The sequence below is a fragment of the Podarcis liolepis genome (assembly GCF_965112155.1).
Source record: "Podarcis liolepis genome assembly, chromosome: W".
NCBI classification, from domain to species: Eukaryota; Metazoa; Chordata; class Lepidosauria; order Squamata; family Lacertidae; genus Podarcis; species Podarcis liolepis.
This window is the reverse complement of record NC_139568.1, coordinates 11,997,439-12,016,162: the sequence shown is the minus strand read 5'-3', so window position 1 is coordinate 12,016,162 and position 18,724 is coordinate 11,997,439. Positions and strand designations below refer to the sequence as shown.

Genomic DNA, 18,724 nt, shown 5'->3' with positions numbered 1-18,724 from the left:
GCTGCGTGTCTTTTCACGGCTTCCCTTGCCCTCCACGGTGCGCTCTCCTACCTCTCCTCCTTTCCCTTCTTAGCGGCGGCGTTGGCGATAGCAGCAACAAGTGTCTTCCCCCCCCCCCCACTATTTCTCTCTCCTCTTCTCCCCTGCGCCGGCTTCGGGATCTTCTTGGTCCTGGATCATTGCTGGGCAGTCGGCTGAGTGGCTGGGTGTCCTCGCTTTTGTTCCTGGCTCGGCCTGGGGGGAGGGGTTGGCAGCTCCCTCAGTTGGCGTGCCAGGCGCCCCCGGTGCCCTGTCGGTTGTGGCGGTGGCAGCAGCAGTCCCAGCAGTCTGGGAGCCAGCCAGGTAGCCCAATTGGTTCTGGCTGGCTTCAGGAGTTGCTCGCTGCTGTGGCGTCCGCCATGATGCCTCACTGGAAGTCCCTCAAATGAGTTTATTTGAGTTTAGGTTATTGTTAGACAAATTATGTCCCAAGGATCTTTACCCAGAGGGCATCAATTTACTATGTGTAAAAAAGGATTCTACACCACAATCAGGCATAACCAGATTTATTGTCGTAACAGTACTGCACAGGTGACCCCTCAACTCATGCTGTAAAGAAGGAGTATGAATTCCCGCTTGCATCACACATAATTTGTAACCTAAAACCGTTCGAATATTCCTCCTACAGTTCCTATTGGTTAAGAAATTGCAGTTTAGAGGCTTAACAATCTCCCTACATCATATGTCCCTCTATTCTGTACCCCCACCAATAACATACATCCCATGTCCATTCAAATTAGCAGATTCTCAAACAGTGGTGTGTTCTATAATATTAATGAAGCGCTTGAGAATGCGTACTAGTTCTTAAACTATCATTTGCTATTTCTCCTTGTTATCTCAAGTCATCTCTAAACTATACATCACTCTCAGGGTCAGCATGGGCCTTTAACACATTGTTTCATAGATAACACCCTGTTTCTTAGTCTTAATTGCACCCTCTAACAAGGAAAGGAGTTTAGGGTGAATCCTTTGATTCATCTAACTCCCAACATCTGCTGTGTCTCATTTTAAGTGTCTCCAGCAATTAAACTCAGGTTGTAAAACATTCTTGTGTGCAGATAAACAGTTCTGTGAAGGGCCCCCTCCTTTGGGCTGTTTGTGAACCTCTTTGTTCACAGAACCTTGGTGTCTTAAGGCAGGCATGGTCATTTTTACTATTCCTTCCTTAAGAATAAAATTTATTTTTATTCATTTATTCCACAATTACTTAATTAATATTAGGCATGTAATTGTGTGCCCATCAAGTGTTTTTACAATGGAAACATTCAGTAGTTCTTAAAGGTTTTCTGTTTTAGAGCCATTACAGAGGGTTGCTTTTTCTGTGTGGGAGGACTTGTGAAAAGTTTCTAAATTACAGTTCAATAGTTACATTTGCCCTCTATGGGTGTAATCTAGTAATGCTATTGCACAAATTACCTATTGTCAGGAACTGGAATGCAGAGGCTGAGGAGTGGGTGAGATTGCCTCCTCCTTCTGCTGTTGACAGGGAAGAGGGAGAGATTGTTGATTTACAGCCAAGCTATGAGCAAGATAATCAGGCAGAGGCTGGCGAACAGCTTATTTATGAGGATTTAACAGAAGCAGGAACAGAAATGGGGCAGACTGTGGACACTTTGTTAGACAGCATAGATGATCTGCCTTCCCCTCAAATGTGAAGGTCTTTAAGGATACAAGAGCAGCGTGTGCAGAGGAATTTGTCAAAGGGAAGACTCCGTAGGAGCAGGTGTTGCTGGGAAAGAGGGAAGGAGGAGTCAGAGTGAGCAACGTCATGGTGGCAAAACATGAATTGTCTGTTATCATAGAGACTGAATAAATCATAATTAAAGCTATCTTGTTTCCTCCTGGCTCCTTGAAACCATCTGGAGAGGAGCGGGGGAATTCCTCAGGCCTGACACCTATTCACTATGTTCTAACTAGAAATGCTGTATGGTGATATTCAAATGCCCAGAAAATGAAGTGTAGTAAAGATGTTCTGGGGTGACTGGATGGTAATTCCACAATAATGATAACTTTAAATCAACATTTTTGCTGTAACGTATTAGTCATAATATGGATTTCATGTCTATCTTTTAGTAGCCTTCTGCATTTTCACTGTTACCTCCCATGCATGTAACATGCTTATGGTGTGCATAAATTCTTAGCGTATTCAATAACCTACTATATTTTGCCAGTTAGTTACATTTAGAACAAGTGTTCTGAGCTTCCATATTGTAGCATTAATATTTGTAATTAACATGTTAATATTAATATTTGTTGTAAATTCTCTTTTGCAGGCTTTTGTGAAGGATGTACATGAAGATTCAATAACTGTTTCATTTGAAAATAAGTACGTATGGTCCTGCTACTGACTAGTATAGTTGTAAATGATGTAATTGTGAATTGTATATAATCTGCTAATGCAGTAGTATTGGGGTAGTCTATAAACTTAAATAAGCTAATACTTAGAGCTTGATTTGGATGTTTCTCGTGTAGCTTACAGATGCTTATGGAGGTGATTGCATGCCATTGCTATGATTAATAATGAATAATGTTCTGAAACCTATTTATTTTTATGTTTAGCACTTTGTGTCAAGAATGTTTCATTGAAACATGTTTTGATTTTTAAATAATAATTTGTGTTAGCTTAAAATAGCACTTCAGGTGTTCGTATAAAGGGTCATTCCATATCAAGTGATCCAATTTTTTTAGCTCATGTCACCCAGTTTTCTGTGAGTGTCTGAGGGCCCGGGGCGGGGCCTCAAGCCTCACAAGGACTGCTCTGCTGCCCAGGAGGACTCCCCTGTGTGTCTGAGGGCCCTGCTCTTGCCACTTACCATCTGGCCTGGGGCGGGGCCTGACAGGCCTCACAAGGACTGCTCTGCTGCCCAGGAGGACTTCCCTGTGTGAGTGCCTGCTCTTGCCAATTACCATCTGGCCCAGGGCGGGGCCTGAAGCCTCACAAGGACTGCTCCTGCCACTTACTATCTGGCCCAGGGTGGGGCCTCACAAGGACGGTTGTTGCCACTGATGCTGCTGCTGCCCAGGAGGACCCAGAGGGGTGCAGAGTTATTTTTAACATGTTTTTAAATTTTCCTTTTCCTTTAGATTTTTAATATATGGGGGTGGGATGGATGTTTGGGTGGGCTTGGGAATTTGTTAGAATTTGATGAATTTGTAATTTTTGCAGTTTTTATTTGTATTGTTTTATTGTTTTTTGGGTTGTTTTTGTTTTTATTGTTTTAAGGTTTTATTGTTTTAGGCTGCGAAAGAATAACATTAATTGCCATCAATGGAGGCTACTATGAGGCTTGGGATTGCTACCGTGGAGGGGCGAGGGAGGTATGGCGGTGGGGGCAGATGTTATAGGCGAAGGGGATCGAGATATGGATATACTCATACCCCTTCCAATCTGCGCCTCATCCCGAGGGACGAGGGTAGGGTGAGCAAGGATTACTCACCTCCATCACTGGTGATGTGCAATGCCAGGTCTATAGGCAACAAAACCGCCACCCTGCGAGATTTCTTTACCTCGCAGGGGGTCGACGTGGCTTGTGTGACGGAGACCTGGGTGCGCAAAGGGGAAACAGTTACTTTACGAGAGATGGCACCCCCGGGTTTCTCCGTCCTCCACCAGTCGCGGACTGTGGGCCGAGGGGGAGGGGTGGCATTATTAATCTGGGAAGATTGTCCTTTCAGGGCTCTACCATCGCCATCGATCCCCGGCATTGAATGTGTTGGCCTAGTGTGGGGCTCCGAGGAGAGCTTGGCTGTCTGGCTGGTGTACTGGCCACCTAGCGCACCAGCAGCCACCCTGTCAAGCCTACTGGAGGCGGTGGCCGGCTGGGCCTTGGAGTTCCCTAACCTATTGGTTTTGGGGGACTTCAACATCCATGCTGATGCCACTCCCTCCTCACAGGCTCTGGACCTGGTGTCTTCCATGGCGAAACTAGGGCTCTCCCAGTTTGTTTCGGGCCCCACACATCAAGCAGGCCATGCGCTGGATTTGATCTTTGGCGTAGGTATAGATGTGATCATGTCTCCTTCGATGAAGGTGCCATGGTCTGATCACTACGCTCTGAAAGCCGGGATTGATTTTCCACCCCCATCCTGCTTACGTGGCGAGCCTATTTGGGCTCGCCCGCAGAGGCTGATGGACCCTGATAGATTCCGCCAAGCCTTGCGGGACCTTGCTCCCCCTGGCGACTCACTGACTGAGCTTGTTGAGGGCTGGAATATCCAGCTCCTGGCAGCCATCGATGAGATCGCACCTAAGCGCCCTCTGCGACCCCGCAGAAACCGGGCTCCCTGGTTTACCGAGGAGCTCCGGAAAATGAAGCGGGACCTCAGATGGCTAGAGTGAGTATGGCGGGGTGCCCGTGACGGAGCCACAAGAACATCTTATAGGGCTTTTATGAAAACCTATGAGATGGCGGTGAAGGCTGCTAAGAAGTCTGTCTTCTCGGCCTCCATTGCATCCGCTAGCTCTCGCCCGGCGCAATTATTTAGTATAATTAGGTCTTTAACGTCCCTTGAGGGACAGCCAAATTTAAATAACAATTTGACACACAGCTGTGAGGCATTTGCGAGCTTTTTTGCGGAGAAGGTCTTGTTGCTCCGCCATGACCTCCCTGCCATTTGGATACAATAAAGGAACTGGAGGCCCCTCGACTGTCCTCGGGTCCAGTATTGGACCACTTCGACCGGATATCCCCAGCCGATGTGGACAGACTCCTCCGAGCTGGAAAGCCCACCACCTGTCCTCTCGACCCGTGCCCGTCTTGGCTGATTAGAGCGTGTCCAGACGAGGTGCAGGCCCTCCTGGGGGATATCATCAATTTCTCCCTTGGCACGGGGACTTTCCCAGGGAAACTGAAGGAGGCAGTGGTGCGCCCGCTCTTAAAGAAAGCATCATTAGATCCCTTAGATCTATCCAATTACCGCCCGGTTTCAAATCTTCCGTTCCTGGGTAAGGTGATTGAGAGAGCGGTTGCTGAACAGCTTGGTGGGTTTCTGGATGAAACATCGGCTCTGGATCCATTCCAGTCCGGCTTCCACGCTGGTCATGGGACCGAGACGGCTCTGGTTGCCCTAACAGATGAACTTCGTACACAGCTGGATCGAGGCGGGTCGGGGCTGCTGATTCTTCTAGATCTGTCAGCAGCTTTCGACATGGTCGATCATGAACTCCTGGACCACCGCCTTGCCGACGTGGGGATCTGGGGCACAGTCCTTCAATGGCTGCGCTCGTTTCTCTCTGGTTGGGGACAGAGGGTGGCGCTTGGGGGGGGAATTGTCATCGCGCCACTCCTTGGTGTGTGGAGTACCTCAGGGTGCGATACTCTCCCCGATGCTTTTCAACATCTTTATGCGCCCCCTCGCCCAGCTTGTCCGGAGTTTTGGGTTGGGTTGCCATCAGTATGCCGATGTCACCCAACTCTATCTGTTGATGGATGGGCATCCTGACTCGGCCCCAGACACACTGACCAGATGTTTGGAAGCTGTGGCTGGATGGTTACGTGGGAGCCGGTTGAAGCTAAATCCTTCGAAGACAGAGGTCCTGTGGCTGGGACGGGACGATATGGGATTGGGGGGGCAAATCCCATCTCTTGCGGGGGCGCAATTAGTGCCAGCACCGTCCGTTAAGAGTTTGGGTGTAATCTTCGACACCTCCCTTTCCATGGAGGCACAGATTGCAGCTATAACAAAGGCGGCATTTTTCCATCTCCGCCAAGCTAAGCAGTTGGCTCCTTACCTCTCTCGCCCTGACCTAGCCACTGTGATCGGTCACCTCCAGACTGGATTATTGTAACTCGCTCTACGTGGGGCTGCCCTTGAGACTGACCCAGAAACTGCAGCGGGTACAGAATGCTGCAGCGAGACTCCTTACGGTGTCTTCGCTGCGAGATCACATTCACCCGGTGCTATACCAGCTGCACTGGCTCCCGGTGGAGTACAGGATCAGGTTTAAGGTGCTGGTTTTAACCTTTAAAGCCCTATATGGCCTAGGACCCTCGTACCTACGGGACCGCCTCTCCTGGTATGCCCCACAGAGAAACTTATGGTCTTCAAATAAAAACATCTTGAAGGTCCCAGGCCACAGAGAAGTTAGGCTGGCCTCAACTAGAGCCAGGGCTTTTTCGGCTGTGGCTCCAATCTGGTGGAATGCTCTGTCACAAGAGACTAGGGCCCTGCGGGACTTGACATCTTTCCGCAGGGCCTGCAAGACAGAGCTGTTCCACCAGGCCTTTGGCCAGGGCACAGCCTGACTCCCTCCCTCGGGAATCTTCACGGAGCTCTGGCCCAATGGTTGCCAGTGGCTTGATTTGAATTTATTTTATAATGAATGATTTTAGAGTGTTGTTTGTGCTGTACTTTTGTACTGTTTTATTGTTGTTAGCCGCCCTGAGCCCGGCTTCGGCTGGGGAGGGCGCGATATAAATTATTATTATTATTATTATTATTATTATTATTTTATTTTGTACAGTTGTTGAATGGTCAAAGCTAAGTCTACATCTAAAATTTTAATTTTTTATCTCATCCCGTTTGTGAGTTATGAGGGTTTGAAATCCCCACCCCCCAAATGACAGTTTTGGCCTTGCTGGTCAACACAAAAACCTTAACTTAGTTTTGATCATTCAAAACATGTACACCGGAAGTTCTTCCTCTTCCGGTATGATGGCGGACAGCACTCTACTAATGTGAGCCCGTTGATTTTATCTTTTTATTTTCTCTTATTCCTTTTAAAGACTATTTTAATGAATATTGAGCTCAGATAAATTTAAGCACCTCACCCCATTCTATCCCACGTTTCGCTTTCCTGACTCTTCTTGGAGCTTTAAAGCCGCATTGACTATCTTTTCACATTGCGAAGAGCTTACAGGAAGATTCATGGGCTGTTCCCACCACAAGTCTGGAGGCACAGACGGAGCATAATTTAGTGTTATGCCAATAACCTTTGGCACACTACTCCTCCTTGAATAGGATACTTTCAAGGAAAATACTCCCTCGACTCTTTGAAAAACTTAGGGAAGATAAAAGAGCGAGGCAAAGGGAGAGATGACTCAGCAATTCGACAGCCCTGCTGATGCGAGGAGGGGGGTTGGTAAACGCTGCAGAGAATCTGAGGACTTAGAGGAAATGGCATGTTTGCCCCTTACCAAGCAAACCAAAATCAGCGAATTCTTCTATGGAAAAACAAAGGACCCTTTTAATATTCCAACCTCGAACAGCTTCTCGCCATTAGCAGAGATAATAGATAAGGAAATTACACCGAAGGAACCACCCACTAAACAACCCATTAACTCCTTAAACAACACCATCACAAGACCAAAAGGTCCCAAAAAAGTTCCAACTATGCCCATTCAGGCGGAAGATTGCATCGGAGAACAAGCAAACCATCTCTCTGAATTACTACTTGAACACTCTACCACGTTAGACCTAGTGGCTAAAACCGTGGACTGTATCTTTAAATACATAAGAGACATCAAAGGCTCCTTAGAGAAGATTATATCCTTTGTATCCCCAAAAGTAAATGTCAGCCCTGTAGACGTTTCACCGGAGGATAGGGCCGAACCAACACCCAGAGTACCTGCCCTATTGCGCTCAACCCCGCACACTGGCTGCAAATCTGAAAACGAACAATCTATGGAAGATTTACACACCATATCTTCCTATAATCTTTCGTTACAAGCCACTAGACTTTGTTTAATTATCCTCCCCTTCAAAGGTCAGATTGTTAACTGGTCGTCTACACATGTCGCAAGAAGGCATCTAGCTGAGCTTTTGGGCGTAGATCCTCTTTCCATCGATCTGAAATCCACTGTCCACATTTACAGCAAGCCACACATGCAGAGGATACTGCTCACCTTTGATTCTAAAAAGCTTCCAACTTATATGATGTCCCTACGAAGCTACCTGACTAATTATGGAATTTTTATTACAAGAGTTTTTATCAACACTAAGATTTGCCCTCTTATTCCCTACTCTCCAGTTAAAAGGAAAGCAATTAAAAATGAGGGCATTCCATCTACTACGAGCTCTACCTCTCCACCCTCAGACTTAATTAGTTGGACAGAGACCCCCATGCCCCTCCTATCAAAGGCTACTCATCTTGAGAATTCGATGGAGCAGGAATTACTTGTCTCCCAATCTGCCAAAAGCCGAACAAACAGAGATAACGGACAGACTAGATGAGTTATTACTCTATCTCCACAACTTTGAAGATCTAGCGCCCACAAAAGAGGCAAATATTCCACCTAACTTGGAGCGAAAAATGGGTCATGAATCTCCTCAGGTCACGGCAGAACACACACCCCTACTCCGCCCAACTGAAATCCACACCGAAATCTCTGTGGTGCCCCTAATCACATTACCGGAGACTCAACCATCCAATGGTTGCATCTTCCACGACCCCGGGAAAGCCCTCGATGCTATTGAAGAGACAAAATGACTCTCACTCCTACTACTATCCTGGAACGTTGCTGGATGGCAATCGAAAACAAGGGACAAAGACGTTTTAACCTACGTATCACAGTTCAAGATCATCCTGCTCCAAGAAACCTAGATGCAAAATCCTTTTGAACTACACAATTACTTTGCTTTCCATTCCCCTGCCTCAATCGGCCCAAAAGGCGGAAGACCGGTGGGAGGTTTGAGCACCTTCGTATCGACAGCTCTAGGAGCCTCCCCTATCCAATTGAAAATCGATAAAAAATGGATTTTGGCCGTTAAAATATTCTCCACCCATTTTAAGATCATATGCATCAATGTTTATATTCACCCACTTATGAAACAAACTGATCTTAAAAACATCTGGAACGAACTGGAAGACTGCATTCTCCTTGTCTCAAATAAGTTTCCCTCTGCCTCCTTAATTATTGGTGGGGATTTTAATGCAAGGCTAGGCCACTCAGACGAACAGTTAATCAAGGAAAGTGGAATGGGTCCCCTAAATGCTAATGATGAACATTGGCCCCTATTCAGGCGTCACTCACTTGACCCAGTTACCAATTTTGCTGGTACATGTCTTTTTTTAATGGCACTTAGATTAAACCTTGTTATTTTAAACGGCCTCTCCTCGGGAGACTGCCCTGGCCAATTTACTTACTGGTCAGGCTTAAGGCATTCTGTTATTGACTACATCCTTGTCTCCCAAGAACTCTTCGATGATTATATTGAATTTACTGTAGATATAAGAACCGAAAGTGACCATTTACCCCTAAATCTTAAAAGGACTGAATTTTGGGAACCCTCTAGATGTGGGCTTGCCCCGCAGACTCCTGATCCTAGTGCTTTACAACAAATAGGCAGGTCCAGAATTAAATGGTCCCCTTATGTTAATAACAATTTTGGTATTTGGACACAATCAATGGAAGGTCAACTCCTCTGGGCTGATCTGACTTCCAACGACACTGAAGAGACCTCCCCAATTGACCATTATAACACATTAATCCGAAAACTCTAACCGTTATTGTCAAGACCAAGAAGATCTAACCAAAATGACTCCCCTACCAACAAAAAATGGTTTGACCATGAATGCACTCAGGCAAAACTTATACTCAGGGAATGCTTTAAGGTGTTCCAGCAAAATCCTAACCCTATCACTAAATTAGAGTTACAACTTAAAAAAAAGAACTACAAAGAGTTATTAAAAACCAAAAAAAGAACCGCAGACTCTCTCATCTGGCAGGCCCTCATAAAAGCGTCAATAGAAAAAGACAATTCCAACTTCTGGAAAATTATCTCCAGTCAAACCAAAGCTCCTAATGAGGGCACAATAATCCCTGCAAATTCATGGGAAGAGCACTATAAAGTGCTGTTTAGGGAACATCGTCCTTCTGCGCCGCTTAACATCCCCTTAGATAATGATACACCATGGCCCCCAACATCTGAAACTGAAATCACTTCGCTAATTCTACAAATGAAATCTGGCAAAGCCCCAGGAAGTGATTTCATTGTCGCTGAACTTCTGAAAGCGCAAATAAACTGGTGGGCCCCGGTCCTTGCAAATCTATTTTCATATATAGATAAGACAACTGAAATCCCTAAAGATTTGGGACTAGCTATAATTGTTCCCATATTTAAAAAGGGCAACCCCTCTGATCCATCTAATTATAGACCAATTAGTCTCCTGAATGTGATCTGTAAACTTTATACAAAACATCTATGCCTAAAATTATGTGAATGGTTAGATCATAATAACTTGCTAGAAATTGAACAAGCAGGGTTTACATCCGGACGTTCCACCATTGATCACTGCTTAGTGTTAGATTACTTTGTCTATAAGTATGCGAAACATTGGAAAAAGTCATTATATGCGGCCTTTGTGGACCTAATTCTGTGGATTTGATTCTGTATCCAGGAGTAGGCTCTGGGCCAAATTGGCCATTATGGGTATTAACAGAAGGTTATTACTTCTGATGATTAAGCTTCATGAGAACAATACCCTCCAGATAAGACTTGCACAGAACGGCAGACTCTCTAGAGAAATCCCAGTCCAAAGAGGAGTTAGACAAGGATGCCTATTAGCCCCATTCCTATTTAACATCTATGTTAACTCCCTGGTCACATGCTGCCGTGAAATTGAAACCCACCCCCCTGTGTTCTCTAACGGCAGAAAAGTACCAGTTTTAATGTATGCGGATGACGCTGTTCTTCTCTCTCAAACCAAAGTGGGTCTGAAACGTGCCTTAGGAAAGTTTAGTGACCAATGTAACACTGAACTGTTAACAATTAACTTTGCCAAAACCAAAATTGTACATTTTAACCGCTCCTTCAGGAAAGATAATTGGAGCGTAAAGGGAAACGCCATTGAACAGACTAAGACCTTCCAATACTTAGGCATTACTTTCTCTTATAATGCCAAATTGTCAACACACTTGACCACATCAGCTATATCAGCAGAAAGAAGTGCAAATGCTATCCTTAGATTATTCAGAAGGAAAGGAGCTGGCTTCCTCCCGATGGCCCTAACAGTCTTTCAGGCAAAATCTTTAGCCCAACTTCTATATGGCTCTCAAATTAGCCCCTCTGCCAACCTTAAGACCCTTGAAACAGTACAATCTAAATTCTTAAGATCATTATTTGCTACCCCTAAGTGTACACCTAATGCAGTCTTAAGGCAAGAGGCAGGACTGCCCAGAGTGGAATTAAAAGTCTGGGAACAAGTGTAGGAATGAAAAATCATGGGAGACGAGAGAGGCAGGTGTAGCTAGGCGTCTGTCAGGGCGGGCCCTGAGAGCCTATTTTATTGAATATTGCAAGCATTGCCCCAGGTGGGCCTGTGGTTGATTGGTTGATACATACACACAGAAACTTGTAATTGGTTAACATAAGTACTAAGGCGGGAATTACATCTGAAAGGTGGGGATTACATGTGATCATTTATCATTGATGGAGAGAAGGCTGAGAATCGGAGCCAGAACTAGACAGGCATGAAGCCTCCTAATTGAATTGTAACTAGGGATTAATTGGCACAAACAATATAACAATCAGGTTCTGTAGATATGGTCAGCTAGGCATGGAGAGCAAGTACAGTTTGTTTTCCATGAGCTTGGGATGTCTGTTACTTAATGATTGATCATAGCATGAGACAATGTAACAATCAAGTTCTGTGGATGTGGTCAGCTAGGCGTGAAGAGCAGGTTCGTAACAGTGTGTGCAAAGGCAGGGAAAAACCTATGAGCAAGACTTCTTAAAAAGCAAGAAAAAAGAGGAGCAAAACTTCCCCAAAATGGAGCAGTTTTATGCAGAAAGAGACTAACAGTTATGTGTAGAAAGAAGACTTCCCTTTATCTCCCCTGTCAGGGAACTGCCATCGGAAGGACAGGAGGTGCAAAGGCTCCCTGAGGTTGAAAGAGACGTAGCAGCTGAAGAGGGAACCAGTAGGGGGCGAGCAGGAACTTCCAGGGAAAGTGAGTCGGAGGGATGGCTCAGAGACGTTTCCAGCGAAAACAGTGGAGAGGTTTCAGGACCTCCTATAGGGACACCCACTCCTCGCCGGAAACTGTCACGCAGAGAGTCCAGAAGACGTGTTTCCGTGAAAGAGCTCTTATGTTGGAAACGTTTCCGAAAACAACCACTTTCGGATTCTACTAGCGATTGACGCAGCCATGCCGGAGGGGCTCCGTCACAGGCAGAGGTTTGAAAACCTGATCAAACTCTGAGGGACTTGCATTTTACGCACAAGCAGCTCATCATCCCATCACAGCAATCCGAAAGTCCCTGAAAGCCAGCTTGTGCAAGCAGCGGCATCATGAGCGACCCAGCCGGAACCGGAGGAGCAGGAGCAGCTGGAGGAGGTCCAAGCCTGGAAGAAAGGTACAGGGCGTTGGAGATCCAGCTTGCCATGCAAACGGCGAGGCTTGAGGAGAGGAGGGCTTAGGATGCAGAAAAGGGAAAGGAGAAAACCACCTCGATCGCCAGAAAGGTGCCAGGATTGGTGCAGAAATTCGGGGGGGATCCCAGAAACTATCATGCCTTTAGAACTGAGATGCAATACGCTCTCAACCTGCAGTATGATGACTTCCCCGACGAGGAATCGCGAGTGGCTTTTGTAATTGGCCATCTCGAAGGGGGGGCGAAGGATTGGGTTCGACCCCTGATGGCAGTGAATAATGAGATCCTAAAGGACACGAGGAAGTTTTTTCGTGCCATGGACCTGATGTTTTCCAGCGACATTGAGCAGGGAGTGGTGCGAAGGCAGTTAATGGCTTGCAAACAGGGGAGCCGATCTGTCCGTGAGTACTGGACTGAGTTTACTATGTTGATTCACAAATTGGGGTGGGACCTATCGGCGGAACCCATCCAGATGCTTTTCGAAGAGGGGCTTTCTTCGGCCGTTAAAGATGAATTGTCCCGGGGGCCAAGGGCCGAGTCTATGGATCAGCTGACCAAGTCAGCGCTGGCCATAGGAGCGCGCCAGGAAGCGAGGGCTTTGGAAAGGCGGGAAGGGAAAGGAGAACGTTGGAGGGAACTGCGCATTCCAGACATTCCAGAGCCACCTTTCCCGCCGGCAGAGCCGATGGAAGTTGGAACAGCGCGGGCGCGCGCAGTTTCAAATCCCAGTGAAGGGCGGAAGAAGGAGGGAAAGAGCGCCAAGAAATGTTATCTCTGCCAACAGCCAGGGCACTTTGCCAGAGTCTGCCCACAAAGAAAGGAATGGCAAGGGATGGCAGGAGCTGTTGGGGAGAGGGAGGAAGAAAGCAAGGAGCAAGTAAAAGCCAACGCCTGGCTGCCACCGTTGGGGCACAGCAGCCAGGCCAAAGAGCAGTGAAAGTACCCACGCCAGAACCACCCAGACCTGCTTTAGTGATAGAAGTGTCACTAGAGCTGCAAAATGGACACCCACTACAGGTCAAGGCGCTTTTGGATTCAGGCAGCTCCTGTAATTTTATGAGTAAGGAGTTTGCAGCTGAGCACCAGATACAGACCATCCCTTTAAGTAACCCCTTGCAGGTGACCACGATTGACGGCAGAGAGCTGTTGGGAGGAGAAGTTAGCCAACAGACTGTCCCAATGATAATGAGGGTGGCAAGGCACACTGAACCAATAGCATTTAATGTGGCCACCTTGGGAGGAGCGCCCATCATTTTGGGGATGAGCTGGCTGGCGCTACATGACCCGCTAGTGGGCTGGCATCAGAGGGTGGTCTCATTTGGGTCAGCGTATTGCCTAGAACACTGCAAGCAGGGGAAGGTTCCGGGAGGAGCTGGCGTCACCCTAGCCGGGATGGAAGTAATGGATAAAGGGAAAGTGCCCCCACAATACGCAGATCTGAGCAACGTATTCAGCGAAAGGGAAGCAGACAAGCTGCCACCGCATAGACCCTTTGACTGTCAAATCAACCTACTCCCTGGGGCTCAACTTCCAGTGGGCAAGCTGTACGCCATGTCTGACAGGGAGATGCAGGAGTTGAGGGAGTTCATTGACAAGAACCTGAAGCGAGGTTTCATCAGAGAGTCACGAGCGGTGGGGGGCAGCCCAGTGTTTTTTGTGGACAAAAAAAACACCGATAAGCCGAGATTGGTTGTGGACTTTAGGGCCCTCAATGCCGTGTCGGAACCCCTGGCTTTTCCGATGCCCCGAATTGATGACCTTTTGACCCGGGTGAGGAAGGGGAAAATTTTTACAAAGCTGGACCTGCGGGGGGCGTACAATCTGATACGCATAAGGAAGGGGGATGAATGGAAGACCACCATGTTCACCCCTTTGGGGGCCTTTGAATACCTCGTTATGCCCTTCGGTCTACAAGCAGGCTCGGCGTGCTTTCAAGCTTTTATGAACCACGTCCTGGGACCTTTGCTCTACAAGAATTGTGTGGCCTTTTTAGACGACGTGTTGGTGTATTCGGAGGATGAGGAGCAGCACGTGAAGGACGTTCGAGAAGTGTTGGGCAAGCTGCAAGCCAACCAGCTGTGGGTGAAACTGGAGAAGTGCCAGTTTCATACCAAGGAGGTGGAATTCCTGGGGTACCGCTTGTCAGACAAGGGATTGGCCATGGACCCAGGCAAGGTCCAAGCGGTACTGGAATGGAAGACACCGAAGACCAAGAAGGATGTGCAAAGATTCCTGGGGTTTGGTAACTTTTATAGGAAGTTCATCAAGAACTTTGCACATTTGACGGCGCCCATCACCGACTGCCTCAGCAGCAAGAAGAAATTTGTTTGGACGGCGGAGGCGGAGCGAGCATTTGAAGAACTAAAAAGGGCTTTCGCCTCGGAAGAACAACTTCTGCATGTGGACTTACGAAAACCCATGAGAGTGGAAACCGATGCGTCCGACCGGGCTATCGGAGCAGTACTTCTTCAACCCGGGAGGAGTACGTTGGAGTGGAGACCTTGTGCCTTCTTCTCGAGGAAGCTGAATAAATCCGAGAGGAACTACACGGTGTATGACAGGGAACTACGTATTCAGCGAAAGGGAAGCAGACAAGCTGCCACCGCATAGACCCTTTGACTGTCAAATCAACCTACTCCCTGGGGCTCAACTTCCAGTGGGCAAGCTGTACGCCATGTCTGACAGGGAGATGCAGGAGTTGAGGGAGTTCATTGACAAGAACCTGAAGCGAGGTTTCATCAGAGAGTCACGAGCGGTGGGGGGCAGCCCAGTGTTTTTTGTGGACAAAAAAAACACCGATAAGCCGAGATTGGTTGTGGACTTTAGGGCCCTCAATGCCGTGTCGGAACCCCTGGCTTTTCCGATGCCCCGAATTGTTGACCTTTTGACCCGGGTGAGGAAGGGGAAAATTTTTACAAAGCTGGACCTGCGGGGGGCGTACAATCTGATACGCATAAGGAAGGGGGATGAATGGAAGACCACCATGTTCACCCCTTTGGGGGCCTTTGAATACCTCGTTATGCCCTTCGGTCTACAAGCAGGCTCGGCGTGCTTTCAAGCTTTTATGAACCACGTCCTGGGACCTTTGCTCTACAAGAATTGTGTGGCCTTTTTAGACGACGTGTTGGTGTATTCGGAGGATGAGGAGCAGCACGTGAAGGACGTTCGAGAAGTGTTGGGCAAGCTGCAAGCCAACCAGCTGTGGGTGAAACTGGAGAAGTGCCAGTTTCATACCAAGGAGGTGGAATTCCTGGGGTACCGCTTGTCAGACAAGGGATTGGCCATGGACCCAGGCAAGGTCCAAGCGGTACTGGAATGGAAGACACCGAAGACCAAGAAGGATGTGCAAAGATTCCTGGGGTTTGGTAACTTTTATAGGAAGTTCATCAAGAACTTTGCACATTTGACGGCGCCCATCACCGACTGCCTCAGCAGCAAGAAGAAATTTGTTTGGACGGCGGAGGCGGAGCGAGCATTTGAAGAACTAAAAAGGGCTTTCGCCTCGGAAGAACAACTTCTGCATGTGGACTTACGAAAACCCATGAGAGTGGAAACCGATGCGTCCGACCGGGCTATCGGAGCAGTACTTCTTCAACCCGGGAGGAGTACGTTGGAGTGGAGACCTTGTGCCTTCTTCTCGAGGAAGCTGAATAAATCCGAGAGGAACTACACGGTGTATGACAGGGAACTACTCGCCATCCACGAAGCGTTCCGGAGGTGGAGACATTTATTGATTGGGGCACAACACAAGGTGCAAGTGTGCACCGACCACAAGAATTTAGAGTATTGGAGAACAGCTCGAGTACTCAACCAACGACAAGTCAGATGGGCCCAGGAATTTTCCAAATTCCACTTTGAAATTTGTTATGTGCCAGGCCCAGAAAACGTCAGGGCGGATGCCCTCTCACGCAAACCAGAGTATTTGGAGGGGGAGGGGGCAATCGAAGAGAGACATGTCATCCCTGAGGACCGCTGGGTGTGTGGGGCGGTGATGGTGGGGCAACGTGAACTGGTACAGGAAACGGAAAATGATGAATATGCCCAGGATAAGCTCAGAGGTCTCAGGGGGGAGGGCGAGAGCCCCGGAGGTTTTGAGGAAAGAAATGGGGCATTGTATTACAAAGGGGCACTGTATATACCCGAAGGTGAATTGAGGGGAAGAATACTCAAGCAGTTGCACGATAGCCCCACGGCGGGACATTTTGGGCAACACAAGACCATGTGGTTGGTGACCCGGGAATTTTGGTGGCCCAAGGTGAGGGAAGATGTAAAGGAGTATGTAAGAGGGTGTGACCAATGTCAGCGAGCCAAAGGGGAAAGAAGGGCACCGGCAGGGTTATTAGAACCATTACCCACACCAGAACGGCCTTGGGAAGCGGTATCAATAGATTTTATGACGGATCTGCCGAAATCCAAGGGGAAAACAGCCATCATGGTAGTAGTAGACCTGTTAACTAAGATGTGCCACTTTGTGGCATGCTCACATGCAGTCACAGCGGAAGAAACAGCGAAGTTGTTTGTAGAACACATCTTTAGGTTGCACGGCGCCCCCTTGAGGGTGATCTCAGACCGCGGCAAACAATTTACTTCCAGGTTCTGGAGGAAGCTCATGAGCTTGCTGCATGTGGAAGTCAATTTTTCGACTGCCCGGCACCCAGAAACCAACGGGCAGGCGGAAAGAGCAAATGGCATACTCCAACAATATCTGAGGTGTTATGTCAATGACAGAGAGAACGATTGGGCCGAAAAGTTGGCGCTGGCAGAATTTGCCTACAATAATGCGGAGAATGTGTCCACAGGGATGAGCCCCTTTTTGGCTAATTACGGGTGTCACCCCAGGGCTTTTCCAGGGGAGGGAGGGGAGAGATGGAGCGTCCCAGCGGCCGAGCATTTTGTAGAAGAGATGGAAGCGATCCATCTGCAGCTCCAGCTCAACTTAGAAAGGGCCAAGGCACAATATAAGAAGCAGGCAGACAAGAACAGGAGGGAAGGTGAAACCATAAGGGTGGGCGATCAGGTGTGGCTGTCAACCCAAGGGTTGCCGTTCAAAGGGGGCTGTAAGAAATTGAGGCCCAAAAGATTGGGACCCTTCGAGGTCATTCAGCAGGTCAACCCAGTGGCTTTCAAACTCCGGTTACCCAACCACATGAAATTGCACCCAGTGTTCCACAGGTCGTTACTGTCACCATACAGGGGGGGGCGTGCAGGGGAGCACGCCAGGGAACCAGCCTTGGAAGAAAGGGAACGCAGCAACCATGTAGCGGAAATTCTCGATTCCAGGTGGAAGGGAAATCAGGTAGAGTATTTGGTGGCGTGGGAAGGGGAACCGGAGTCGGAAAACACCTGGGTGACTGCAGGGGAGGTCAATGACGAGGTTTTAACAGAAACGTTCCACCGAAGATTCCCTAGGAAACCACAGCCGGTAGAAAGGTTTAGGAGGGAGTACTTTGGCACCACCGACGAGGAACAGGAAATGGAAGGATTCGCGGAGTCGGATTTGGAAGAGGGAATAGACTCCGATGACGAGGAGTATCGAGAGACGAGGGACAGTAGCAGGTGGAGGGAAGTGTTCGAAACTTCGGACGATGATGAAGGTTCTTTCAGGGGTTTTACTTCCTCCCAGCCCGGAGGGGAGGAGACGGGAGGGGGTGAAGGGGGCCCTGGAGGGGAGGTGGATGTCAGGGAACTGCCATCGGAAGGACAGGAGGTGCAAAGGCTCCCTGAGGTTGAAAGAGACGTAGCAGCTGAAGAGGGAACCAGTAGGGGGCGAGCAGGAACTTCCAGGGAAAGTGAGTCGGAGGGATGGCTCAGAGACGTTTCCAGCGAAAACAGTGGAGAGGTTTCAGGACCTCCTATAGGGACACCCACTCCTCGCCGGAAACTGTCACGCAGAGAGTCCAGAAGACGTGTTTCCGTGAAAGAGCTCTTATGTTGGAAACGTTTCCGAAAACAACCACTTTCGGATTCTACTAGCGATTGACGCAGCCATGCCGGAGGGGCTCCGTCACAGGCAGAGGTTTGAAAACCTGATCAAACTCTGAGGGACTTGCATTTTACGCACAAGCAGCTCATCATCCCATCACATCCCCCTTTCTTTTCTTGTTTGCGAGGCATTCTGGGTAGATAAGGCAAAAATATTTCAGGATTAGTGGTGTGCCAACAAATGCCCAAAATAAGTTCGCCAGGGTCGATGGGACAAAAATATTTCGGGATACGTGGTTTGCCAACGCATGCCCAAAATAAGTCCGTCCAGGATCGATGGGACAAGAATACTTCGGGATACGTGGTTTGCCAACGCATGCCCAAAATAAGCCCGTCCACATCTCACCTTAGGTTTACTGTTGGTGTTGCCATTTCGCAAAGTAGGCGG

At 48.1% G+C, this 18,724-nt stretch overlaps 1 protein-coding gene across 3 annotated transcripts in view; it reads left to right on the top strand.

The window, feature by feature from the left end:
• Positions 1-18,724, top strand: part of LOC310697669 (fragile X messenger ribonucleoprotein 1-like) — a 212,274-nt gene that overhangs the window by 59,084 nt on the left and 134,466 nt on the right. For all 3 annotated transcript variants that reach the window (XM_083484347.1, XM_083484348.1, XM_083484349.1), the window contains one exon: positions 2,313-2,365. In XM_083484347.1, the coding sequence (XP_083340473.1) occupies positions 2,313-2,365 (53 nt within the window). The remainder of the gene's footprint in view (positions 1-2,312; positions 2,366-18,724) is intronic.